This window comes from Plectropomus leopardus, chromosome 3 (genome assembly GCF_026936395.1).
Source record: "Plectropomus leopardus strain MGB_pleo_1.0 chromosome 3, ASM2693639v1, whole genome shotgun sequence".
Taxonomy (NCBI): Eukaryota; Metazoa; Chordata; class Actinopteri; order Perciformes; family Serranidae; genus Plectropomus; species Plectropomus leopardus.
The window spans coordinates 25807325-25834454 of NC_142178.1; the positions used below are offsets into that span (position 1 = coordinate 25807325).

At 36.9% G+C, this 27130-nt stretch overlaps 2 protein-coding genes across 2 annotated transcripts; one reads left to right on the forward strand and one right to left on the reverse strand.

The window, feature by feature from the left end:
• The first annotated feature begins 1765 nt into the window (after positions 1–1765).
• Positions 1766–19497, forward strand: mtap (methylthioadenosine phosphorylase). Its single transcript, XM_042485793.2, has 8 exons — positions 1766–1923; positions 3891–3977; positions 4111–4169; positions 4396–4563; positions 10811–10913; positions 11948–12187; positions 16668–16790; positions 18328–19497. The coding sequence occupies exons 1-8, from the start codon at positions 1801–1803 to the stop codon at positions 18364–18366; spliced, it is 942 nt and encodes a 313-aa protein (XP_042341727.1). The 5' UTR covers positions 1766–1800; the 3' UTR covers positions 18367–19497.
• Positions 19498–20469: 972 nt separating this feature from the next.
• Positions 20470–23356, reverse strand: cdkn2a/b (cyclin-dependent kinase inhibitor 2A/B (p15, inhibits CDK4)). Its single transcript, XM_042485617.2, has 2 exons — positions 22956–23356; positions 20470–21734 (listed from the first exon to the last, which is right to left on the reverse strand). The coding sequence occupies exons 1-2, from the start codon at positions 23076–23078 to the stop codon at positions 21483–21485; spliced, it is 375 nt and encodes a 124-aa protein (XP_042341551.1). The 5' UTR covers positions 23079–23356; the 3' UTR covers positions 20470–21482.
• Positions 23357–27130: the final 3774 nt, after the last annotated feature.

Consider the following 27130-nt stretch of genomic DNA (forward strand, 5'->3'; position numbering starts at 1 on the left):
TATGCAAAGTGCTGGGGTGATAAAACTCTAAAGTGTAGAAGTTTGGGATGCAAAACTTTTCATTTCTTTATTTAATCAAGTTCTGAAAACTTAAATTAACACTGATATTTAATTTATCTTTTAATTTATCTTTTGGCTGTGTTGAGGGAAGGCTCTGTATGTGTGTGAAAAGGCAGTTAATGTTAGGCAGTCAAATATCTGTTTTTTTTTTATAGGTGTGTGTGTGTGCGCGCGTGTGAGGTTGGTCTTTGGACATCTTGCAGTGCTAATTTATATGACTAAACTACACTGAAATTGCAAAAAATTTTCTTAATTGCCTACATGAAGGCCAAATTAAGTCAGGCAGTGTTCACATTAAAGGACTATACCACAGTTTTTTCACAATTATGCATGTCTTACAACAAATCATATGTACTCTTCTTTAAAGGGCTGCAGACCATTTCAAAAGCATGCTCTTGTGTTTTGAATATTAATGTGCCTTTTTTGACTTTCCAGTATCTTTTTTTAAACAATATGAGAAAATCGCTCATTATATCACCTTGTTGAGACAAGCACAGGTGACATACTATACAGTTATGAAAGTATAGTGGTGTGGTAAATAATGTTTGAAACGCACATTGAGCTGAAAAGCTTTTACTTCAACTGTATAAGTACAAACAACTAAAGAAGATGTTATGTTTACTGGTGGATAACAGGGCGTTACAAGAAAACTGTAGTTTTGTTGTTAAATGAATAGAAACTAACAGCTTACCCTCAGATAAGGGGAAGGGTAAATAATTAGTTTACTTTGAATAACGGTCAGTGGTTGTGCCGGTAGCCTATATAAATAGCCTCAAACCACTAGACTATTATCTAATCCACTGGCTTTCAACCCCAGGGTCCCAGACCCCATTGGAGGTTGCCAAAGCTTCACAGGGGTTCCTTAGGTCTTTTTATTTTAAGGAGTGTAAGAAAACTTCATCTTTATCATCTTGCATTAGAAAAGTGCACTGTTAAAACAACTGTTTCGCAAACAGTCAGAGCAAAGGCAGAGCGTCAAAGAGAAGACACTGAGTTTGTTAAAAAAAAAGAAAAGCCTATTAGGCATATATGATAGTTTAAAATAAAAATAATATACATATATAATACAAACAATCAAATGAAAATTTTCTTAAAATAAAGGAAATAAGGAAATAATCAGCACAAAATGCATCAAAATCTCTCATTTTACACAAACTTCCTGCAGTTTTTTGTATTCACTATTTGGGTTGATTGTACAGCTTATTATTTGTTCTGTACCATCATTGTTATGCATTAATTTAGTATGAAACAGCCATAAAATAGGACTGTGAGGAGTCATCAGTTCACAATATGATTGAATAATTGAGTGTAAAAGGTAACCTTTTTTGTGGCATTTTACAAGTATTTAAATCTTTGAACCTTGAGCAAATTTGTGTGATTTAAAAAAAAAATGATCAAAAAGGCAATGACCAATTTGTTTAAAAAACTTGTAAGAAGTTAATAGATTTAGAAAATTATTTTCAAAAACTAGGGAAAGGAAAAAAGACTTATTATAATCATTTTTTTTTATTTTTTTGTAATTAATTTTCAGGCAATTTTCTTTCTTCCTTTCTTTTTCATTCATTTTTTAACTAATTTCGAGCTATTTATAAAAAAATAAAATAAAATAAAAAATCAAGCCAATTTGCTCAGGTTTGAAAGGGTTAAGAAACCCATTCTCTGAATAAAATGTTTTTTGTTTTTTTTTGTTTTTTTTTTGCCATACCTTTATTTTGAAGGCAAGCAAACAGGAAGCCGCATATGGCGGATGTAACGGTTATAGCTTGTGGCTATAAAGGGTCCTTCCTCCTCACAACTTCTTCACAAATCTTCACTTTTATAGACAAGAACGGCGTCGTCATGGCTTCCCCGGCACCCATTAAGGTAATATCGGAAAATTTAATGTCATGTTAAAATTCTTACGAACTGAACATGGTGTGTTTGGTGACACAGACGGAGCTAATTCAGAGAGAGCACTTAGCTAGGTGACACACCAGATGCTGCTGTGACAAACCTGAAGTGCGGGAAAAGCTCTTAACTAGCTGTTAGCATCACAGTGTACTAGCTAGCAAAGCTGAACGTGCAGTGTGCAGATTTTAAAGTTTACGGCTTTAATGACTGAAGCTAACATATACCTGCTAACTGCAGTGTTGCTCTGTCAGTGTGGTAGCTAACGTTAAAGGTGAGCCGTCTCAGGTGCGGTTGATTTTGCACGTGACAGCTGTCAGCATGTGCTCACAGTGGTGGAGTGAAGACAACTGACTGTACTCAAGGATTGTACTTAAGTGCAAATATAATCCATTTTATTTATAATGCACTTTACATTTGGAACAAATCAGAAAGTGCTAAGGTGAAAGCATTAGAAAAAAAACACATAAAAGCATATTTAAAGTAAAAAATATGAGCACAAAAGCAAGTAGAGCCGCCAGCAAGAGGTTACTTAAAAGTCATATGTTCTGCTAAAAAGGATTGTTTTAAGTCCTTTTTTAAAGAATAATCTGACAAATAACAAAATGATACATTTATTATGATTAACAAATATGGGATACTTTTACTTGTTTTTTTTTTTTCGTTTCATGCAGTTTTGTACTTCTGCTCCACCTCATTTCAGAGGAAAGTAATGCACTTTTTACTTCACTACAATCATCTGAAAGCTTTAGTTACCTGTTTACAGAGTTAAAGTTTGCATACAAAAATAACACACAGCTAATAAAACATGTTGTCTTATTAAACACAACGGATTACACAAGCACAGCTAGAACGAGAAGGAAAAAGACAGCACTTGCAGTCCTGTACAGAATAGTTTAAAAAACTAAAATAAAATTCTGCTTTCACAGTAATGTATAATTATTTATAATTTAGTGATTTAGTAATTTATAACAGTCGCAGATTTTACTGATTTTACTTGCATACATTTATTCAATAGAGGTCGCAAGATTATCGGTCTGGCTGATTGTTGGGGCCGATATTTGGCATTTTGCAGATGATCTGCATCAGCATTTTAATTTAATGATTGCCAATAAAATTAATTAATAACTGCAAAGAAAGTGTCAGCATGGGAGGAATTTTTACTGTGACACACTTGTAGTAGAATATTTTTAAAGTGTGGTACTAGTACTCTGACTTAAGTAAAACATCTGAATACTTTCTCAACCACTTTCTTTTTCTCAACTGAAAGTAGCAATACCATGCAGAAAGCTTTGAGTTATTACAAATATTACCAGCAAATTATATTATACTATAGCAACAATAACGCTACAGCATGTTGTAATATTGGGGTATGACTATAAGAAATTCACTGACAAAATTGGCAAGCAGCAGTTTTGTAGCTGGTTTCAGTTGGAACCAATTTTAACAATTTGCCACACTGTTAGTAGTTTTATCTATACTCTATCTATACTGCATCATATTTTAGAACCTGCTATATGATGATGCAATATATCAAGTTGCAAAGTACTAGTAACTAATACAGCTGTCAAATGAATGTAGTGAAGTACAAAATCCAATCCTGTGAAGTTAAAGCAGAAGTATAGCACTTGAGTAAATAAACTATACCTTTGGGGCAATGCAGTTAACTGAATATAAACAGTATTGTAAATGTGTGCAAACACAGAAGTTTTTCCTTTAGGGGGAAATAACCGCATCAAGTAATGTCACTGGAGTCTTAAAGTTTGTCAGTTAGTTATGAGTTAGTGAAAGGTTTTATTTTTTTATCTATGCCCTTTTCCCTTATACTTTATTTAAAACAAATCACGGAAAATTTTTAAATTGGTGTGCAAATGGAAATGTTTTGGTCGGATATAGATTGCCTCGTATTTGTGTGTGTTGGTGACTTTCTCCTTTTTCTGTAGATTGGAATAATTGGTGGTTCAGGCCTTGATGATCCGGATATCTTGGAGGGAAGGACTGAACGTTATGTTGACACACCGTATGGAAAGGTTTGTTATGTTTCGTGAATTTGTGGTCCAAGGATGTTTCTTGTTAAATACAGAAGTGCAAACAAGAAGCTTTACCGGCATCTTGGCCTATTGTGCCTGTAAATGACTGATTGTTATGCTCCTTTTAAAACAGCCGTCTGATGCTCTGATACTGGGGAAGATAAAAAACGTGGACTGTGTGCTCCTTGCAAGGTAAGAAGGGTGTTTTCTCTTAGCACCATCTAGTGGATATTCATTGATACTGCATCTCCTGAATATTTCACACAATCTAACCATGAAGGGCCGAGCACAGTGTATATTTTCATGTTTCTGACATTGATCTAAAAATGTAAACACAAGTCTAAAAATCATCATCATCTAAAAAGTGAACACAAATAAACAATATATATTTTGAATGTTTTTTCTTTTGTTCATTTAGGCATGGGAGACAACACACTATAATGCCGTCCAATGTGAACTACCAGGCCAACATCTGGGCCCTCAGAGAAGAGGGCTGCACACATCTGTTGGTCACCACGGCCTGTGGCTCACTGCGGGAGGAGATTCAGCCGGGAGACATTGTCATCATCGATCAGTTCATTGACAGGTGAGCGACACGTAGGAAACATAATTTTAGAGCACTGAAATTAAATTCTGGCTATCTATTTCTAAAGTTATTGTCTAGCAGTAATTCTATCAAAGATCTTGACTCCAAAGTCTGAAAAATATTCAATTCATCTTCACAAAGGGAACAGGCTGCATGGGGGAAAGTTGTAAAGCCTTTGCTCTGTAAAATGAAAATATAAATCATTTTATTTATTCAGTAATAGGCACCTAATAATAGGTTTAGTTTTTTAACATTTAGTTGGGATAACTGAAAATATCTTGTTGAAATTAAAATAATTGCACAGTGTTCCTGCGGGTTTTTATAAAGTCTTGAAAGGTATTGAATTAATTTATATAAAAATAAGGTCTTGATTAGTGTTAAAGTGTCTTTAATCAGTATTTCAAAAGTCTTAAAATTGCTAAGACATGGCTAGTATTATTTTGAGGGTTTTTTTTCGACATTGCATTGTAAAATCTCAAAATAAATGGTAACATAATTTATTTGATTTTTTTTTTTTTAAATCGCAATGAAAACAAGCCAACAAAAGCCATATTTCCCAGTTGTAACCAGTTCTAACTGCTTTCGGGGTGTCTGGAGGGTAATACTGGAAACTCAACCACACCTTTAACACATCTTTAAAAAAAGCGAGAAATATTTGCTAATATTTCTGTAAGTATTAGCTTAAATATTAGCCCTATAGCTTCTTTGCAGAAATATCAATATTTGAAGTGCTGTCAGCTGTAATGGCTACACATGAGCCCGGACAGACATGGATGTAAACTCTAACTTGACTGGTTGGTAGAGGCGTACGACCTTGAGGTGGTATTTCTAGTTTTCCTGGTGTTAAAAGAAAACCAGCTGTGTGATCTTACTGTACACACATACGTTGAGACAATCCATCTTTCCCAACTATTTTTCAGAACTTGATCCCAATTTCAGTCCCACCATACCTGTTTATTCTCTGTAAGCATATGACCAGGATTCCCGTGGGTCCTTAGAAAGTCTTAAGAGGTATTGAATTCATTCATCTAAAAATAAGGCCTTAATTGGTATTAAATAGCTTTTAATTAATCTTTCAAAAGTCTTAAAAATGCTTAGACATGTTGGGGTTTTTTTGACCTTGCATCGTAAAATCTCAAAAATAATTGGTAACATCTGTTTTTGTCGAATAATTTAATAAATCGATTGAAATTAATGATAACATAATATGTTCAGGGTCCACTCTAGTTCCACTCTAAAATGTTTTTTCAACATTTGACATTGATAATCTAACTATTTCACTGGACATAAAAAGTCATGTTTTATGTTACAATAATAAACACTAAATAATTGTCCTTCTTCAATTTTGAACATTAGAAAATTGGTCTTAAACTTATTTCATTCTTGGCATTAAAAAGTCTGAAAAAGTCTTAAATCTACCTTGCCTTAAGCTGCAGGAACCCTGCATATGACCCCCTCTATCACTGTCAGTACAGAGCTGTGGTTCAGAAAAGTGTATTTGGACTAAAAGCAACGTGGAGACTTTAATTTGCCACACACCTGCCAGTCAGGACAAAAATATACAGAAACCAGGCAACAGAGACACAAAGTCCATCTCCTTCTTGTGTTCCCCACTGGACTTAATTTGAAAAATAATAATACAATAGTCAATTCAGAGAGACAGATCATTTTCTGCTCCAGTTTAAATTGTGCACATATGATGTTTGTCAGTTTAGAAGATGATTTTTCAAGTCAAGAACACTATAGTTTAGTTTCGTGTGAAACTGCTCAGTGAGCTACATTTTTCATCCCACACAATGTACGTTACCTACACCAGCTAGCGAGGTAACTCAGCTATGTTCCTGGCAAAAATGTAACATTATCTTACCTGATGTATTTCAACCAGTAAATCAACTTAGAAGTTTGCGTCGCCCTGGTTCCCACGTCAAAAAGCCTTTAAAAAATTTCCTTTGGATTTTGGATTACTGTTGATAATAAGCTCTGTGGCAAACAGAGGTTTATGATACTCACATGTTTTCTTCAGCAAGATAATCTTCACAAATGTTTTCTGTGATTTTTGAAGCCAGAAAGGACCAGAAGGAAAAAGCTAATTTTAGGCAATAAACAAACTACACTACGGTCGCATGACTTCATGTCACCACCACGAGGCTGTAAAGCCGTGTTAGGTGTGATGTCTCATTTAGCCCCTTGCAACCGCCTTTTTTTTAAGAAAAAAGCTTCACAGTTCGTGAGTGGGGTATTTACTTCGTATTTTATGTCGTAGAACAAAATGTGAAAGTCTGTTAAGCTTGTATGAACCACAACACTTAATTTCGGGATGCTAAATGCTAACTAATTTCTGGGTTTTTTGACTAATTCCTGGGGTACATCGTACCATCGTACTTTACCTCTCCACAGACCACTCCATGTCCGAAATCCGTTTAAGAGCTTAGTACCACTTTCAACACTGTCCACTCACACCTCTTTATGTATATAAGATGCTTAAATTATACAAGTGACATACAGTAGCCTTCTTGTTTCTAGCACAGCTAATAAAATACAACAATCATGTCATATCATATTGTATGACTGTGCACACCCTTAAATTAAACTAACTAATAACTTATTTTAATGGACTGACCTTATTTTGTGAGTGATTCTCTATACATTAACATTTCATTAACAGTCTTAAGGTGTTTCCTGAAATAGTTTGACCTTCTGTCCTAGATTGTTGTTGTTTAAATGCTGTAATGACTGTCTCTGGTATGACAAGTTCAGGCATCTTCACACACATCTCACTGGTGTGATTCATGTTACAGTGTGACAAGAGTGTCCAGATAGCTGAGTGAGAAAGGAGGGAAGGACATTACTCACCACGTCTGAAACTTTTGACAGAGCCAGTGTTTGTTTACTACAGTGTCAAGAGGGAAGAATTGAAGTAACGTCAAAGTTTGCTCGGGGCTTCAGTGAGAATTAGAAGTGCGGCTGTCACCGTGACGTTCCTCCTGTGGAAACGGTTGACAGCAATGTGATTATTTTAGTGATATTTTTGTCAACAGTCAGGGCTCCTTCCTGTTTGTCTCATGTCTCATTTAGTGTATCACTTTCTCTGAGTTGTGAGACTCTCAGCCTTGAGTTCTCATTCACTCACTTTACAGAGCTAATATCACGTTGCTATGATGCTGCTATGTAGAGCTCTGTTCACATGAAGATGAATTTTCCTTCCTACATATTGGATTTGATTTACTTCCTGTAATATTAACAGTTTGTATCAGGGTCACCATGGTCATGGAAAACCCTGAAAAGTCATCAGATTTTACCATTACATTTTCCAGGCCTGAAAAAGTCGTGGAATTAGTAAAAATCATTGAAAGTTCTGGAAAAGTCATGGAACTTTGTTGTGTGTCATAAATTGTCACAGTAATCCTGTAGGCATAACTCTCCTAATGTAACATGAAAGCAATTTTATCTTGTGTAGCTGTCGACATACAGCAGCTCTAATATGCGCCCTGTGTTGGATAATGTTGTGTTCAGCATCATATACATTTATTCGTTTTTTTGTCCTCATGCTCGGTCTCTCCACTCATGTTTGCCAGCTAGTGAAAATTACATCTGAATAGAGTTGCTTCTGGTATATTTAAAAAATGATAGGCAAGTTTGGCAAGTTATAAAGGGTCCTTGAAAAGTTTTTGAAATTTTATCCGTAAAAATGTGTGGGAACCCTCTTATAGTTATTGATTGTTTTGATACTTATTTTCGTGCATGTTGACCACAAATGAACTGGAGTGCATGGTTGCTGTCTATCTATATGTGTAAAATAATACCCATATTTATTTTTTCATAGTCTTCAGTCGCAGCAAAACTCTCAATTTTGTGGTTTTTGTTTGCTAGAAATTCACGCCCATTCTTCCTTAGAGTTGGTGGAAAACCTGAGAGTGTCTTTCTGTTACTCTGACATGGGAAAGCTTTCTCTCTCAGCAGTGTCTGACCTCCAGGCGGCTTATATGTGTAGCATGATCCTGTGGGTGTGTGAGATTCTTTGTTGAATGAATACACAAATTCCATTTAATGTGCAGTGAAAAGTGCTGATCAAGTAGGATGCCTTATGTCACCAGTGAGTTGCCCTTATCCTTCCCACAGTGGTGTCAGTGTGTTCCCCTGCACGCTTACAAACGGCAGCATCACATTGCCTGTGGTTTTGCTTGCCCCTATTTGTGAAGCGCTCCACTACCAGCATCAAGCACAGACAAGATCTACTTATTAGAAATGAGGAAGCGGCTTGCAGGGACTTGTTCAGACTTGTCCGGCAGCATGTGACTGCTTGTTTGTTAAGGCCTCATTTTATCGATTCCAACTTTGTGATGTCACTACTGCTTGCTTGTTACTTGCTTGTGATTGAAATTCTCCTGCTTTGTTTTGACATTAACAAGGTTCCTACTCACACTGGAAAAGTCAAAAAAGGCATTAATTTTATTCATCCAAAAAATCAGGGCTTTGTCTTGGTTTAAAATATCTTGAATCAAAGACCCAGAAAGTGGGATTTTATGTATTGTTTTTTCTGACGTCGCATTTCAAAATCTCAAAATAGAGTTTATATCATTGGTAACAAAATCTGAAAAGAGTTATGATTTCCTAAAGCATCAGATCTTTCAAGTGATGGAATTGAATTTTGTTGCGGTTTATATATGCTTAGTCCATAGCTCATCCTTTTTGCATTTTAAGAATAATTTAAATATTTGATAATTATAGGCTGTGGGAGCCATACTTTGCAACAATGATTCTGAAATGCGAGCCCCAGATAACTTGATTTCTATAGCATAAACAGACATTGTACTCTGCTCACTGTTTATCCCACACACTACTGTTAGTGAATTCAGCAGGGTGGAGCTGCAGCTGGCTCAGTCTATTTCAGCAATGTCTTCAGTCTTCTAATGCCAGGGCTATGAGTAACAGATAGGGTTGGGCATCAATTTAAAAAGATTACCTTCAGCGCAAACGCTCATATTTTGGATGTCTGAGATAATTGTGGTATGACTTGGAAGTTCCTGTGAAGATGGAAAAACACCCAAGTTATACAATGAATCAGCAATACTGAGAATTCCAGTTATTCCATTATCACTCCATTACGTTATGATCTATATACTCTGAAATAACCAAACACTCAATTAGAACTCAGCTCTTGGGAAACAAGCTGAGGGTATACAGGGAGACACAAAACCCCTGATGTTGTCAGGTCACTGGGCTAAGTGAGTCAGTCTCTTGTATACTCATGACCCAGCTCCATAAAGAGCTGAAGGGGGGCAGGCTGGCGCTGTGCCTGGTGGAACCCCTATGACTCAGCAGAGCTGGAAACTGGACGACCGTTGTTGCCGTGGTGCAGGAGACCAAAGCTGCGGCTGTTCAGTCAGTGCTTTTATAGTCCTGGATAGCTGTGAAAGGCCTGTGCATAACATGATGAACAGTTTAAAGTAGTACTTCTACTACCACTACGGTATACTATAAGTCTCATTTATCTATATTTGGTGCAATATTTCAACTACAGCAGTCCTCTGTGCAGTTAATCAAATGTGCAACTTATTCTTCCAACTCTTGAATGTAGGCTTTATTTCACATGTGATATAGTGTGTATATTGTATATATTCTTATTGTATTCTTACTTATGTATATAACTGTCGTTCACTGTAGCATTGCACACCCATTTATATTTTCAGATTTATACTTACATACTAGTTTTATATGTTCGACACTTCACACTCTGCACATTATCCATATTATGATTTAAATATTCACATATTAGTTCTAATTGTCTATTTATGTATTTCTTTACATTTATATTTTTAAACACTTACATGTTCAGCACATTATACTTTTTTAAAAAAATATTTACGTAATGTACTAATTGTTACTATTACTGTATTTATATTTTTACATACTTGTGCTGGTACTTATTTCTACTTGCTGTAATTCTTTAGGTTGGCATCAGAGCGACTGTAACAAACCACAATCTCCCCCCAGGGATCAATAAAGTATTTCTGATTCTTATTCAATCAAAAGGTTTTTTTCCTGACAGGAAACTGACCAACAATGAAAGTTATTAATGCTCCTTTCAAAGCCAATCTCCAGTGACAAAAACTGTCATTTTACTTCCCTGAACACGGGAGTCGTTGGTCTTCCTCTGGCCTGATTGATGTCATTGTGTGACTTATGTGTTGTAGAAGGTTAGTTCAGATTCGACTTACTCATACAATAACTTTTTGGTTTTTGCCAGGACTACGAAGAGAGCTCAGACACTGTATGACGGGCAGCCCACCAGCCCTCCAGGAGTTTGTCACATCCCCATGGCTGAGCCTTTCTGCAACAGAACCAGAGAGGTGAGTCCTCAAATACCTGTGCATATATCCCATTTTACATGTCACGCCCTGCACTACTGCAGCTTTTGTACTTGCAATTGTTCTACAAAATTATTCTTAAATGATTTTTTTTTTTTTACTTTTTAGTATAATTTTTTTTATGCATAAATATTTAATTTATGTAACATGATATTATGTCAAAATAATTTCTTCTTCTCCTCAACAATGATATGAGTTAGCCCGACCAAATGATCAGTCCAGAAGGGTGAAGATAGTGTTGAGGTGGAAAAAAGCTGCAGGGTTTGGAGTCAAATTGCAGACAGCTGAACCAATTTTGATAGACATTAAAGGAGTGCATTCATGAATAAAAGGCATCTTTTTAATGCTCAGATCTCACATACATCATGTAGATACAGTTTTTGAACTTTGATAAGACTTCATCCTTTTTGTCTTTTGAGCAAGCAAAATGTAACAGCATCCAAACAAGATTCATTTACTATTTTTTTTAAACTTTAAACTCTTAAAGCTATAGCTGAAATCTCGTCCCATAAACAATATACATGAATGGTGATATATGAATATAATAGATAAGACACAGGTCAAGTATTTTCCATGTTATAAAATCCATTTATAATACGGTTAATTTACACAGATTTTATCAGCTTTTTTACTGCCATATTGTTGCTAATTTTCAGAAATACTGTATAAAAAGTGCAAATTGAGTTTGCCAAAAAAATCATCCTGCAGCGGAAGCAAAACCTGAAGCAGAAAAAAAAGTTTGTTTATATTGAAAGCAATTAGTCATGTAAAATTGGAAGGTCCACAAAAACATCTTGTGAAAAAGGCAACCTTGTCTTTTAAAATAAATATCTGCTGATATCTTCAACAGTCTGAAACAGTGTATGGGTCATCATGCCACACAGCATAGCAGGTGGTGTTTATTTTAACAACACAATTTTGAGGATGAGATGAACCGGTATTGAAACCATGTTAACAGATTCTGCCTCTTCTCCAATTGGCTTTATGGAGATGGTCACTAACTATTCACGGTGCAGGTGCTGGTGGAGGTGGCGCGGAGTCTTGGGGTCAAGTGCCATGTGAAAGGGACCATGCTGAGCATTGAGGGCCCCCGCTTTTCCTCACGGTCCGAGAGCCTGATGTTCCGCCAGTGGGGTGCTGACGTCATCAACATGACCACCGTGCCAGAGGTGGTCCTCGCCAAGGAGGCCGGCTTGTGCTATGCCAGCATCGCCATGGCAACAGACTACGACTGTTGGAAGGAGCATGAGGAGGCGGTAAGTGGCAGGCTGGAGGTCTTTACAGCCGTTTTTATTACTTTGATGTCTCTTCTGTCCTTGTTTGTGCCTTGTGTGAGTCAGTATTGGGAAAGTGGGATGTACGGTTGGCTCACTTTTGGTGACATCACTTCCTTCCTATTGTTTTTTTTTTTCTGTGCAGCCAGTAGTGTCACATAATTATGTTAATTGCTTTTAGCTGTCTTAGATTTCTTTAGTTACCAACACTACCACGTTGGAATTTTTTACCAGCAGAACTTCTTGATGAAAGCTATGAGCAGGGTACCTACAGGCTAATACCATTACCTAAATATAGCATTTTATTATTAATCTCATGTGTAATCCACCATAACTTCATCTGGTTTTATACTTTCTTAACATCTACTTTTACTTACAAAGTTGGCGATTGACACCTGACCCAGATCCATCTTTACCTATGGCCAACTTACTGGCAAAGCTGCTTAACTAGCTCATTGGACAGCATGCTCTCATCATGTCTTGGCCGATAACCGATACCAGTATCGATATATCCAATTTCTTTCCCCACATAATTTTAGTGATCATCATGTCTCTTCTATAGTGGAATTAACTTCATATCAGACATACTCTAGATGGAAACATAAAATACAATACTTTTCAGAGTATTTAATACGCATTAATTGTGCAAAATAAGAAAAATACTAAAGGTTGATGTTTTGTAGATGTTCTATTAATGTCTATTAAAAAAAAAAAATCAGTTTGACGTGGTGCATAATTCAGCATGTTGGCCAATTTCTATATTTAAATTTAAAGCCAATATTAGCCGATACCAGATGTACCAATATTAGCATACATCCCTAATTACAACCAATAACAACTGCTGTTCACTTCTCGGAGGAATTTAGAAAAGGGAAAAGTCAGTGCCTGTGTCCACACGGTAGCCAGCGTCTTTTTTCTTTTTCTTTTTTTCCTCCATCAAGAGAGACTGTAAAAGAAAAAAACGCAGTGCCCAGCATCGTTTATTAGAATGCTGTGGCTTGTTTGTGAGGCCACTCTGAGCGCCCGTAGTTGAAAATCTCTGAACTTTTTAGAAAGGCGCTCGAAACATCACTGCAACTCCTTTAGCTTCTTTAAAAAATGTCAGAAACGATCACAACAAAGACAGAAAAGCATGGGAGCAGATCATCCTAACCACATCTTGGTCTCCTGGAGCTACAGTGGATGCTGAGCCTTCACTTTATACTCTACTCACTACTTAGTTTAATCTGATGGTTTATGACTAATAGAAGAACACACAGGGCAGAGGTATCTGTGTTCATTCTAGTCTTAACTTTATAGAGGTATTTTCTCTGTATGACCGTGTCTTGCCAGCCATTCATTCTGCGTCTGCTGACATATTCTCTATGGGATTTTCGTCTCTGTATTTATGCAGTTCCTTTGAACAGTGTTGGAGAGGTCACTTCAGACCAATGATTCCCAAAGTAGCGTCAAGGAACCCCTGAGGGTGTGTGACACATAACCATTGGCTCTGCAAAAACATTTCTTCGGATTACATTGTGTTGCATCATAAAAATGCACAGGTGTGAATCACTGACGCCAACGCATGCAAAATAAAACAATTATTGCTCAATTGTATCTGATCGACCTACGTTAGCTATGAAATGGAAGTGTGATTGCAACACACGTCCTCACAGAGAAAAATGTTAATGACGACAGACAGACAAACTGTCGAAAGATGTACGAGACTGAAAGTCCGTTTACTATGAGCTAAACAAAAGAAGGACATCTTTGTTTGCTGTAGCAGGACTCGTTATTCAGCCAGTTCTAATTTCAAACAACTGAAATGGGCACAACCTCTGCAGGACGCAATGATTTTCTTTCCCTGAACCAAAGCAAACTGTGACCATTTTACATCAAAACTGTGAGCATTTGCTCACATTTGCTACATTTTATGCCCACCAACACCACATAATGAGTCTTGAGTCTTCTTCATAAATTTCTTTTAAGACTTTTGAGACTTTTGATTCGAGTTTTTATTTTTCTGAAAACAAACAAAAAATCATGAATCTGATATTTTATTGTTGGTTTTGAATTTAAATGTATATATTGTTATTATTTCATTTACATGAAGAGACTTTGGTGCTGTGATGCCAGCAGTAATCCCCAGCTTGTTTTTCTCCTCACTCTCTGTGACTGGGAGATATTCTGAGTTTTGCTTTTAACAAAAGGACCTTGTTTACTGTAAACCGCAGTGATCCGTGTCTTCATGTAGCAGGAAACACAACATTTGGATGCATGAGGTCCTCCTCCGGGGTTTTTTTTTTATCAATTAAATAGCCAAATACTTTTTGGATACACATTCAGCATCTAACATTCATAATTGCTTTCATCTAAAACAAAGAAAACATATGATTAACAAATAAATAAATAAAATGGCAAATACCAAACAATCACTTTTTTGGTTATAACTGTCACTTTAAAGGCAGTCCTGTCAAGTTGAACTTTTCTGTCTTCCTCTTGGGGGAAGTGTGTTAAATTGTCTCTACTCTCATAATGGTAAATTACTTCAAGTACACTTTTGACCTTTTTCTGCTGTGTGTAAAGTTGGCACATCACTAAAACAATGATTATTGAGGGGAAAAAAAGTTTATTGATCAGACTGTGTTTTAAATGTTATTAGAATGTTTGGTCCTCAACATAGTTTGTTTACCGTCTGTGCTCAGTCAGCAGACTGGAGTATCTGTGGCTTCGTACAGCTTCCGAGTGACCTTCTCTGTGTCAGACACTCTGGATAGTGCAGTTGATATACTGCGTGTGGGCGAGTTTTGGCTTATTTGTCACAGATCCAGCCAAACTCACAACTCCACTTCCGAGTTCCTGCAGCTGACCTCTTCCCCCTCCTGTTGCAGAACGCTCGCCACATCCTTCCGCCCCCCCCGCCACCCCTCCCTCCCAGACTCATACTACCTCCTGGCCTCCCCTTCCACACACCGCCCCCCCCTCAGTCAGCTTGCCTGCCAGCCTCCGGTGGAGGCCCTGCCAGAGGAGGTTGAGTCACACTGAGTCATCAGCTTCACTGTCTTCATCCTGGCAAACACCACAAAAACATGAACCTAGTCATTGAATTTGACATGAAAACAAAGCACTCAAGGGAAGGGTTAATTAAGGTTACAGGAGATAAAGAGTCCAGGACGGAAATAATGTTGTAACTTACTGTATTGTATACTGTACGCCGGCTGAGCAATGTTAATGTAACATTATTTCATGCACATATACTTAAGATTTTTATCTCTCAGTGTGACTGAGGCCTCAGTTTCTTTACTGCAGAAATATAAACATGATTGCTAGTTCCCCACTTCTTGTAGCACTGTTAGTTATCTGAATGATGTGATTATTGTCGGTGTCATAGTAGATGAAATGGCTCAGGACTCACTCGCATCAAAACTCATAATGAGTCACCGGAGTACAGCTGGCTGCCAGAAAAACAATAGACCGGTCTTCACATCTGCACTGATGTGAGTTGTCTCTTTTATTGCTGGCTGTTTCTGGAGCTGACTCGCCAGTCCGCATTATTTCAATAAACTTGACATAAAACTAAATTTCACTTTCACCAGTTCAACTTGCTGACAGAGCAAGGACCATGACAACTGTGCAGTAAAATGTTCTTTTCTTCTTGAATTGAAATACAAAAAAGGCCTGGGCCATGTTAAAAAGAAAAAAAGAATCTTAAAAACGTTAAAAAAGTTTTTTTTTGTGTGAAGACCAACACTAGAATAGAGCTCATTTTGCACTGAACACTAATTTTTTTTACAAATATTGTTTTGTTTTCATATATTTGCCATATCTTGATTATACTGGTTGGTCCTGGCCTAGTTTAAAGTATTAATACATTTGTATTACAGCAGTGCCATTCATGTCATGGATGTATCGAGAGACCTGAATACAGCATTGAAAACAGGCCCTCTTTCATTCCCATGAGAGTTTCTTAGTGAAGCCAAAGTATAAAGAATATAAAATTATTCCGATGGTCGGGGGATTATCGGCACTACTTCTGCAATCTGGAGCCCATAGATCATGCACACTAGAGATGTAGGGCGGCCGAGCCCAACAAAGTGCAGCCGATCAGCTTACTTCCAGTTTAGTGCTTCCCCAACTTGAATGGGGATAAAATGAATTGTGTTACTCTTGTACAGTCTCCATTTTAAACGTTATGAGAAACACTGCATGCTTACTGAAACTCTTCTTATATTCTAAACACAACAGCAGCTCTGTTTTTACAAGATGTTGTCTCCCTTCTCATTTTGAACTGCTGCCACAAATGTCGATCCAGATCTTTTGATTTCACGTCATTCACAGTGCAACATTGTCTTAAGGATCAGCAACATGTCATTGTACATTTTTAGGGAAATACAAAATGACTGTAAGACTTAAAGGAAGTGAAATTTGCATTTCTGTAAGTGACTCTTATCACACGTTGGCTGTTTTTCTTCCTGTGTCCTAGGTCTGTGTTGACAACGTGCTGAAGACGATGAAGGAGAACGCCAACAAAGCCAGCAGTATCCTGCTGACTGCAATACCTCAGATTAGTCAGATGGATTGGACTCAGACAATGAGGACCTTGAAAGTAAGATGTCAGATTTTATGATGATTAATTTCCACGCAGTAGGTCTTTGGAAAGATTGTGAAAGAGGGTCTGTTTACCTTTTGCCTGGTTATCTTCCACTTAGATCTCATTTATAAAGCCCTCTCTCTCACCGAGCCTCTTCTTAAACCGCGTTTCAAAGAATGATTAAACCATCTGGCGCACTGTCACTCTCAAAACACCAACCGTTCATGAACATGATTATTACTTTGAAGCCCGCGTGCCATAAGAGAGCTGTCACGCTACCATCTGCGGCTGACTCACACACTGCCATTTGTGCTGTGTAACAACTTTTTAAATTGTTAAAGAAAATAAAACTCAGCTGGTTTAACATGAAACATGTAAACACACAACAACTGTAATATACATTACAGACTGTACTCTATATATGTGGTAGTAAAGATATTTGTTACACTTTATTTGAATAGTATGTCGATAGATAGTTTGTAGAATTTCTGTAACATTTCAACAGCTCATTAGAGCGAACAGTACCTTGACTGATTAACACAAGTTTTACAAAATGATTCAGAATATGCAGATGTGATTTGTAAAATATACTCTACATCAGGGGGTCTAAACTTTTTCCTCTCGGAGGGCCAAAACTGAAACTAAGTGGTGATCCACGGAACAAAAGCAAACATCTGCTTAACTGAATTATATTATTAAGATGCAAAACGATCTTTTCCTCACTCGTGCCCGTCTGACTTCCTAAACAAAGTGTCTCTCTCCCCACTGTGTTCAGATAATGAAAAATAATTTATTATTAGGGGTCCTACATATTTTATGAGCATTTTTACCTCACAAAATAATAAAAGCAGCATTACAGTGATTTATATGATACTTTTTAAAAATGCATTTATTTAATTTATTTTTCTTTTTGCTAGAAACATCTGGCATGCCAAATTGAAGCTTATGGGGGGGCAAGGCCCATGGGCACCACTTTGGGCAGCCCCCAAATCTGTTAAACATACAGAAAAAAGCGAGAACATTTGAACTGTTGAATTCAACTAATATGCTTTTGAAATGTTTCAAATACTCATAAACTATCTGTATGCAGACTATTCAAAGTGTTGCCAAGATATTAAGATATTAAATGTGTGAGCAAGAGTGCACATGTTTATTAAAAGTTATATTAATTGCACTTCAGAAAATTGAATGACTAACAGAGTGTTTTTACTCCGGGTTCATCCTTTGCATCCATTTGCAATAATAATTTGAACATGCTTTAAGTACTTTGAGGTTGCAAGAAGGTAAGTAGTTACATTTTACAAATAGAACTTTTTTTTTTTATTTACTGGAAACACTACACTTTTGACAAAGTGTAGCAATAAAGCTGCCTCATTTTGAATTTATGATTTATGACATTTTTTGTCTTCAACTTTTTTAAAAACATTAACTTTTTTCCAGACTACCCTAAAACAAACACTGGGTGATTTTTCTTGTGATCTAAATATAGTAGTTGTTGCATGTCTGTGTGACATACATGTTAAAAAAATAATTTTTGTTCCTTCTGTTACAGTCAATGGCCCAGTCCTCAGTAATGTTACCAAAACACTAAGCGTGCAGAAAACAGTGAAGTAGAAAAGGATCCCGGACACCACCCGCACCACCATGGACTCAACTCTGCCTGTGGATTTGTCATCAGTGAATCATAAGAAAAGTGCCTCACATAAATAATGCATGTGCTGTGTAATCAGCGGGAGTTTCACTGTTTTTTATTTCTCAACTCAAAACACACACACATTTAAACCACCTCCACACTCAACCACAGGTCACTCTTTTTTCTCTGGAGCCATCCTCAGTATTATCACTTCTCCGTTAGTCCCACCACTTGTTTAGGTACGAAACATTTCAAAAGATCAACAAAGATTTTAAGTCTTCTAAAGATTATACTAGATATTATTTTTTGTGGATTTATATTTTTTTGTGGTCTGTAAACATGTACAATTTATATATTTGCCTGTAAACCATGTGTGACTTTATTGCTGTTAGTGCAAAATATAATAAAAAAAAAAACTTTGGAAGTTTAGCACATGAATAGTTTGTGACAGCCTTAGTCACAACTAACACTTTTACAGTAGAATCTGATGTACTGGAGTCACATCTTTTAAATATCTGGATACACTTAAGCAACATTTTATCTTGTAATAAATATTAGGAATGCTTGTATCTTTGCTTTTGGGGGCACATTTTTTAGATTTTATGGAAATTTCCATTTTTATTTGCTCTTCATGACTGTTTTTATGAAAATCCAACAGCATTCCATTTAGACTAAATAGAACAGGATCTGCACTGTACATGTAAACTGTTTTCTAGTTATTAAGTCAGCTAACAGACAGTATATGGAGTACTTTTTAAAAAACAATTTATTGATACTGACAGATTTTTTGCACGCCTACAATCTTCGATAAACTGTAAGATTCATCAGCATCAAATGAAACTGGCCATTTTTTGTTGGAGTGCTGGGCCTTCTGTTACGACTCATTTTTGTCATTTCCCTTTTCTAATTTGCATTTTCTGCACCTGAACATCGTCACACCGCACAGTATCTAGAAATAGCTGTATTTCCTCTTCGATGCCTTTCTTCAACAATATTAATGGATTATGCTGCAAATTATGCTGTAAAAACTGAAGTTTTTAAGTTGTTAGTAAAATATTAAAATCTTGAAGCAACTTGAACTGATTAAAATGTATGTTGTCATCTGTTTTTTAAAGACATGCTCATATACTCTGCAATGGAACACAGGGTAGAATACTATTGAGTCTGTGCCAAAAAGGCTAGTGTGCAATAAAACAATTTTTATAAAAGGCAAAAAAATGTTATATAATGTGTATGTCCCCCTGAACTGAGAGTTTTCTAATGATCTAACTGAATAATTAAAAAAAAAAAACCTGTCTGACCTGAATTTATCATCCAGCTAAAAACTTCTTTTTTTTAAATTTTATTTTTATGCCCTCCTGGTTTGGGGGACTTTTCTGGGTGTTGTCTGACCTCACTTTAGTTGCATAATGACATAAAAACCGCCAGGCTGAAATTAGGCTGTTCTCGCCAAAACTCGCCAAAATATAGCCTGTAACCTACTTTTAGTGTCATATTTATGCATTCATAATATTTTCTATTACTTTGCACTACAAGTAAAAAAAATGCATTACACGGTATTAATGGCGACACATCAGTGTGCAGCTAACCTGATGTCCGTTTTATAAATTAAATACTTTTTACACATATTTATTCTAAATAATAGTACTACTTTAGTGGTCTTTTAAGGCGACCAATTTATGTCGAATTATAATATTAAAAATGTGCACAAGCATGTTTTCTTCCCGTGTGATGATAAAAAACGAAACTTTTCAGTTATCATAAACGGATAAAAGATTACAACATCATTGTTCCTCTTGGTGTGTTTTACTTTAAACTCACCTTCGGCCAGAGCTAATAACACGATGAGTATTTACCCTGCAGTGTCAGGATAAACATCAGCTCTGTCTGATTTGACTGAGTCTATACTCTTAAAAACCTGTTAAGCAAAAGCACATCCAGGGAGAAGTAAGCGAACTAACGTGTAAATATCGCCCTGGGGTGTTAAATTGCATGTTTGGCTTAAGTAGTTTCTCAAGTAGTGTAAACTTCCCAACTGAAATCCAAAGCTAAGTCAAATAATCATGGCTTAGTTTTTTTTTTTATTATTATCCGGTATAGTAATCCATCTTGAGACAAAATGTGAAACATAATAACTGCTTTTAATATGGTTGATAGGTCTACCTAAAAACACTTAAAATGTTTTTTTATTAAAGTGCATAAAATGCGGGCTCATTTGTACAAACAGGAAAGATAATGCTTACAGAAGAGTGCATCAGTTAGACACTAATGTTCAATGTGCAAAACATTTCTAAATGGCTTTTCTGTTATTTGGTTAAATATTTGACATGGAAAAAATATGTGAAAGACGGTGATCTCGCGCGGTTTGTGGCAAAAAAAAGAGATCCTATTTTACCCCTTTCGACACTGAGCAAATTGGTGCGTTGTCTTCCAAAACATGAGACAAAAGGCAATGAGCATCTTGTTAGGAAATGCTCCACAAAATGCAAGGAGTGAGATTTTTTTGTTGTTGCTGTTTTCTTAAAAAGCTAAGGAAAAATGTCTAGGAAAAAAAGAAAAAGCTAAAGGAAAAAATATTTATAATGATCATAATTACATATCTAAAAATATTTACATTACATTACATTTTTTACTATTTCTTGCTAATTTGGGGGTCGTTTTTCGTTGCTTATTGCCTTTCCCCTATGTTTTTGAAAGAAATCAAATTAGTTTTCTTGGCTTCAAAGGGTTAAAGTAAAACTGTACACGACATTATTCCTTATATGCTTATTGGAATATTTCTTTTATAGCCTACAACAGAAGATAAATCTGCAACAAATTGTTTTTAAGGTTCCTGTGAACTGAATATTCCCCAGGCTTTAGATCTCATGGTATTTTGTCACAACAGCGACCCAACGCGAACACCCCGATTTCGTTAAAAATAAAAAAAAACCTATTCAGCAAAAAAATCTTACAAATAAATAAAAAATGTTTTACAGCAAAACAGTCCATGTAAGTTCGGGTTGGAGGCCTCCTCAGGCCCCGTCTCTCTAAGCCCCGTGAGTCCCAACTCAAAACACACATCAGTGAGGGTTTTACAGAGACTGCAGAAAATCAGCCACATCTGTATGACTGTTCTGTATGGCCAAATCAACAGGCCGATAGTTATTATTGTCTCTGGCCTGCGGGTCAGCCAGATGTTGCACCAGCAGCCGCACAGTGTCCAAAAAGCCCGTCCTGGCCGCGTCATGCAGCGGGGTGCTCCCGGTGCTTCCGTCCGCCACGTTGGGATCCGCTCCGTGCTTCAGTAACATCTGAGCCACCGACGTGCTCCCCATCATCATCACCTTCATAAGAATATAACCGTGAGTCAGAGGCTAATTTGATTTAATTACGCTTGTAAAAACATAAAAAAAATCATTTATCTTCACTTGAGGAGCAAGGACCGGAGTGTGGAGTTTGACCAGCAATTTAATATAACCCCACTGACCAAATAACTAGACATTTTTTACACACACATATTTCAAATTTGAAAATGGGCTATATTTTGAAAATTATATAACACGGACATTGAGAGCTTTGTTAAGTGACTCTCCAAAAATAGACTATCAGGCAGAGTATCCTATTTTCCCACATGGACTGCAATTTAATTCATCTGAAGTAATATTTTTACGTAGATAAAGGAGAAAACTGAGCCACTGTAAGCACATTTAACACCAAAGCAAGGTAATATAACCTCGACAAAATCCGTCTGTATTGACCTCAGCCTTTATGAAGCTCCTTTAGTTTCGTTCTTTCACTTTGAAGAGAAATAAAGTGACTTGAGAGAAAAAAAGAGAGTTGAGTTTTTGCTCACAATAATATAGTGCAATCTCGATGATTGCAAGTTATGATTCAAAGCCACTTCGTCTGCATATTGAGAGGCATCTTTATCATAAAGTAATATAACACAGAGACCACTGTTTGTGATTTTCAAGAAGGTGAGCAGTAGGGCAGGTGTTTGGTGTTAAATCAGCTCATTTGTTGCTTTAATAGCCTACTTTAGAAAGGGCCTTTCCAAATCGATAACTGTTATTTTTCTGGGAAGTGAAGATTTATGAAGAAGCGTTATTATGATAAGAATGTATTTAACCTACTTTAAACAAAAACACAACGCCTTTTATGTGCTTGTCAAAATGTAAGGACTCTCGCCTGTTCAAAACACGCAGTGCAAACATGAATAATGGCCTACAAAGTAACATTTACTCCGTTGCATAATTCGTGCATCCGTCTAAAGGCTCCTACACTCTACTAGTTTATTTATCTTGGAGAGAAATTGATTCAGGAGGTAAAATGTAATCCTTGTCCTCGATAAAAGTGAGTCTAAGTTTGATCACCACACAGACGCGACGGTGCGTTATTTTGAGGTGCGTTGCTTTTTCAAAAAATAAATAAAAATTTTTAGAAATTGTCTGATCGGGAATGTGTCCTCTATTTGCATTAGTGGTCGTCATTTTAAGAGGCTTGCGGTGTTTCGCTGCAAAAATGACGCTTTTATGGGCCGATAAAGCTCATCTGGTGACACTGACCTGCAGAGCGGTCCGTCCAAAACAGTTGACCCCGTTAACTTCAGCTCCTGCCCGCAGGAGGGACTCCACATCTGCCGCGTTTCCCGTCGCCGCCGCTGTTGTCAGATCATCCTCCAGGGTCATCGTCAGGTCCAGAAATCTGCAGCGATAGCGTCCGTGAATTTGTCACTTTGTCGCTCTGACAGGTAGTCCGATGATTTGAGGAACAAGGACGGCTACAAAACACGCCGGAGCGCGCGCGTCCAATAATCACAGCTCGGTGTTGATGCGTGGATGTTGTCAGTGTGTCCTGTCCTCAGGTTGTGTGGGTCGGATGAGTGTGTCGTGCATCGCTTGTCCAGCAGCGATCAGTCGGTGTGTGTCTGGACTTGTTGCCTGCTTGTTTTGAATGGGTGACGTCATTGAGTCTGTTTCTGCAGTGGCGCGATACTGCGCATGCGTCCCTGCAACCGCTTTTGACAGCATAGGGAGCACATGTGGTTGCTCGTGCTCCTCCTCCCCGGTCGTGCTGTGAGATGACGGAAACAAACACTTCCCAACAAATAACGCCACATTCTTAGCAAAGCAAAACTATGCTTTGGTGGGTCATTTTGTCATTTTAAATAAAATGTCAAACAAAATCCAAGCCTCAGTAAGGACACACTTTTTTGGGGCAGACAATCTACTATGTCAGCTAGAAGTCATCCTAATAAGAACAGTTTTATTCATTTATTTATTTATTTATTCCTCAGTTAAACTTTATTGAAAAGACAGTATACCGTGTATATTGTAATTATTGTAACATCTGTTTTTCACATGTTTTAATTGTTCTTTTGCCTGTTTTTGTTTTGCTTTATTTTTATTTATTTGCCTTTTCATATTATTGTTTACCATATGAGGTGTATTATGCTTTGTTTGTATGGGTCTCATCTTGACGTCAGAGGTCTAGGGATGATTACGTCTCGGAGTCAGATGAGTAGAATATTGATACTAGGCTTACATGACATGGACTATGGCCCCTTGGGGTTTTTTTGTGATTGATCACAGTAGGTGAGGAATGTTTACTGATAAATGTGTAGGTGCTTGTACCTACATAAGAGACATGCATGAGCTGTAAGACAGAGATTCGCATTGGTACTGAATCCTCTCCCAGGCAGACCATGGTGCCTGGTGGATGCTGAACTTTGTTGTAATAAATTAATTCTTATGCAACCAAGCGGCGGTTCCTTCATCGTCTACACATCATTACTACTTAAGAAACAACGACACATGTTTGATGTTTTATTTATATGTAATATTTGTTATAATTGAAAAACCTTAATAAAATAGAGTTAAAAAAGAAAGGAGAATACTTCAAAGTCAGACATTAGTCAGAAAGTACAAATTGTCAAAAGAGAAGTGACATAATGAAACTATACAATAAGAAAAAAACCCTAATAAAAACGAACAAACAAACAAACAAATAGGCCTAAATAAATAAATAGTACAGTTTTAAACTGTGAATTTCTTTCCTGATGACGTCACTAGTAGGCTTATTCTGGCCAATCAAAAGTCTGGAATACCAGTGTGGGCGGGATTACGTTTTAACGGTCGCGTGTCAAAAGTTTGCGCAGACTCGCTGTTGCTAAGCGCCTAAAAACTCAGGACATTTTCCGACATTGAATGTAATTTACACGTGAGATATTTTAAGAGTCCTACATCAAACACGACTCCGGAAGAAGTGCACGGAACAAGTGAGTGTTTGGCTAATTTATCAGCTAGCTAAACGCAGAGGAACTGCCACCATGACGCACTGCAACAGCTCGCAAACTCGGTTTAGCGGCTAACGCTAGCTTAACAGTGTCAGGCTGTGTGTTGTGTTTAAAACCGTGAAAATACATCTTCTCTATTACCACGGATGTATTCATAGTTGCCCGCAATTGAATTTTGCTGGTATTAAGTCGTTCCGCAAGGGTCATGGCCAAACTCCCAGTGGCATCGTGTTTGTGGAGGGACTGTTTTCTCCAACAGACAGGATTAAAACGCGTTTCCGGTCATGATTGAAGCTCACTGAACAACTTCACTTTACTGGATAACGATGAAATCATCTCCATGTTTACCTTAAAGACACTCCACCTGCGCCATGTGGTTTGCAGCATCTCCCACACAAGCCACCCAAAGGTAAGATACAATGCTACTTTAGTGCCCGCCATGGCTTCTGAATGACTTTTGAATTGTTGCAGTATTTGTTGGCTTTGCATTTAGAGCAGCACATTAATCCGCTTTTCTGAGGAAAGAAAAATGCAAGTGTTTGCTTAGCTCAGGTTGGTTTTCTTTTGGCTTTGTTGTTGTGGTCTGAACATCAAAACAAAACACTTTCTTACTCTTGAGACCTTATCACAGTAAACATCTGCAAAATGCATGTTAGAGCCTGTTTGCCTACTGATATTGATGTCGATAAATAGAAGACACACCTCTTTTTGTTGTTTTTTGGTGTCAGTAGATTTGACATTGCAGGATGAAGGAAGTTTGAGGCCTGCACAAGTGTCTTATTCAACCAACACCACTGCTGTGTGCAGGGATGTGTCATTAAGCAGTGCACCATTTTTTAGGAGTTGATCATGTCAGTTGTGTTTTTATTGGTGCATATTCACAAACACATTTTCATTTGAAAATTGAGTGATGTGAGTTGACACATATAACAACTTGTTGCTTTTGTGGAGCCTGGAGTTCTTGGACTTTGGGGCAGCTATGGATTGGCTCATTGGTGCAGTGGTTCTTATCATTGGGTAAACTGATGACCTCTGACTAAGTCACATATAACACATTATAATCAATGCATAACAATACAAGTACAGAACAACTGATAAACTGTATAATTAACCAAAATAGTAAATGCAACAACTGCAGGAAGTTTGTGTCAGATGAGTGATTTGGAAGACATTTGATCAGATTATTTACTGTGAGCATTGCATCAGAGATGAGTTTTCCGTTTTACTTTTAAGGAGCCTTTTATATCATACACTGTATTAGGTTTTTTCCTTAATTTTGTAACTGCCATACATACTTAGGCTTCTTTTCTTGACAAAATTCTTATTTTTATTCCCCGGCACTTGGTCATTATTCTGTTAGCTCTTTGGTTGTTTTAACTGTGTACTTTTTTTAATGTAAGATGAGGCTGTTCAGCAGTTGGTGAAGGCTCAGTGATTATAGCTTGTGCTCAGCTCTTCTCTTTGCCCTTTTTTCAGTGAGGTTTGTATCTAAAATAATAATCTAAACTAAAAAAAAACCATTTGATTTAGTTTTCTTCACAAAAATGAATGAAATGCTGAGATATAGGCCTGCTGTATATAATAATAATAACAATAATAATAAGAACAAAAACAACACCAATGATGATGATAATAATAATGATAATAATAATAATAATAATAATAATAATAATAATAATAATAATAATAATAGGTTTTATACACCCCTTAGAATCAAGAAGGCATAATGACCCCCTGTTTAGCTTTGGTTTACTAACCTGGGGGTCATGACCCCCAGGTTAGTAACCACTGGATTGGTAATCCAGACTGTGTCTGCTCCTAAATACTTGAATTATACAAAACAGAAAAAAAATATGACAGCAACTGTTTTATCTGTGAGAATACTGAAACCAAAAAAAAAAAAAGGTAATTTTTTGCTGAGCAGACTAAAATAGATTTTCAACAGGGTGCTGTTTATGGAAGCTGGTTTGTATTAACAGACTAGTGGACCAAATGTCAATGGAGGTCTTTCAGAAAAAGACTGGAATTCCTGTTTATCCCCATGATGGAAGAGACAGCAGCTATTGTGTGTAAAACAGCTGTTGCTATATATGTTAAGAAATATACTAACAAAAGTAATTTAGTGCTTCAACAACGGTTGACAAGTCATAGTGAAACTTTAATGTCATGCTTCTCCATTGTTTAACCTGCTTAACCACTGCAGTGCACGAGGAATTTTCATTTGAATAATTTCCAGTAATCACATGTGACCATGATGGAGGCGAGACAACCACACAAACACTGTGTGCCAGGCCTCTGCTAGGAGGAATGTGACCTATAATGGATCAGTAAATTAAATGTGTGTTGTGTCAGGTGAGGATGGATAGACTGATTGTTTGTCATAGATGGAATAATGGCAGCTAGCTACGCCTCTGTTATTAAAATAAAATACATCACGTTTCTCAT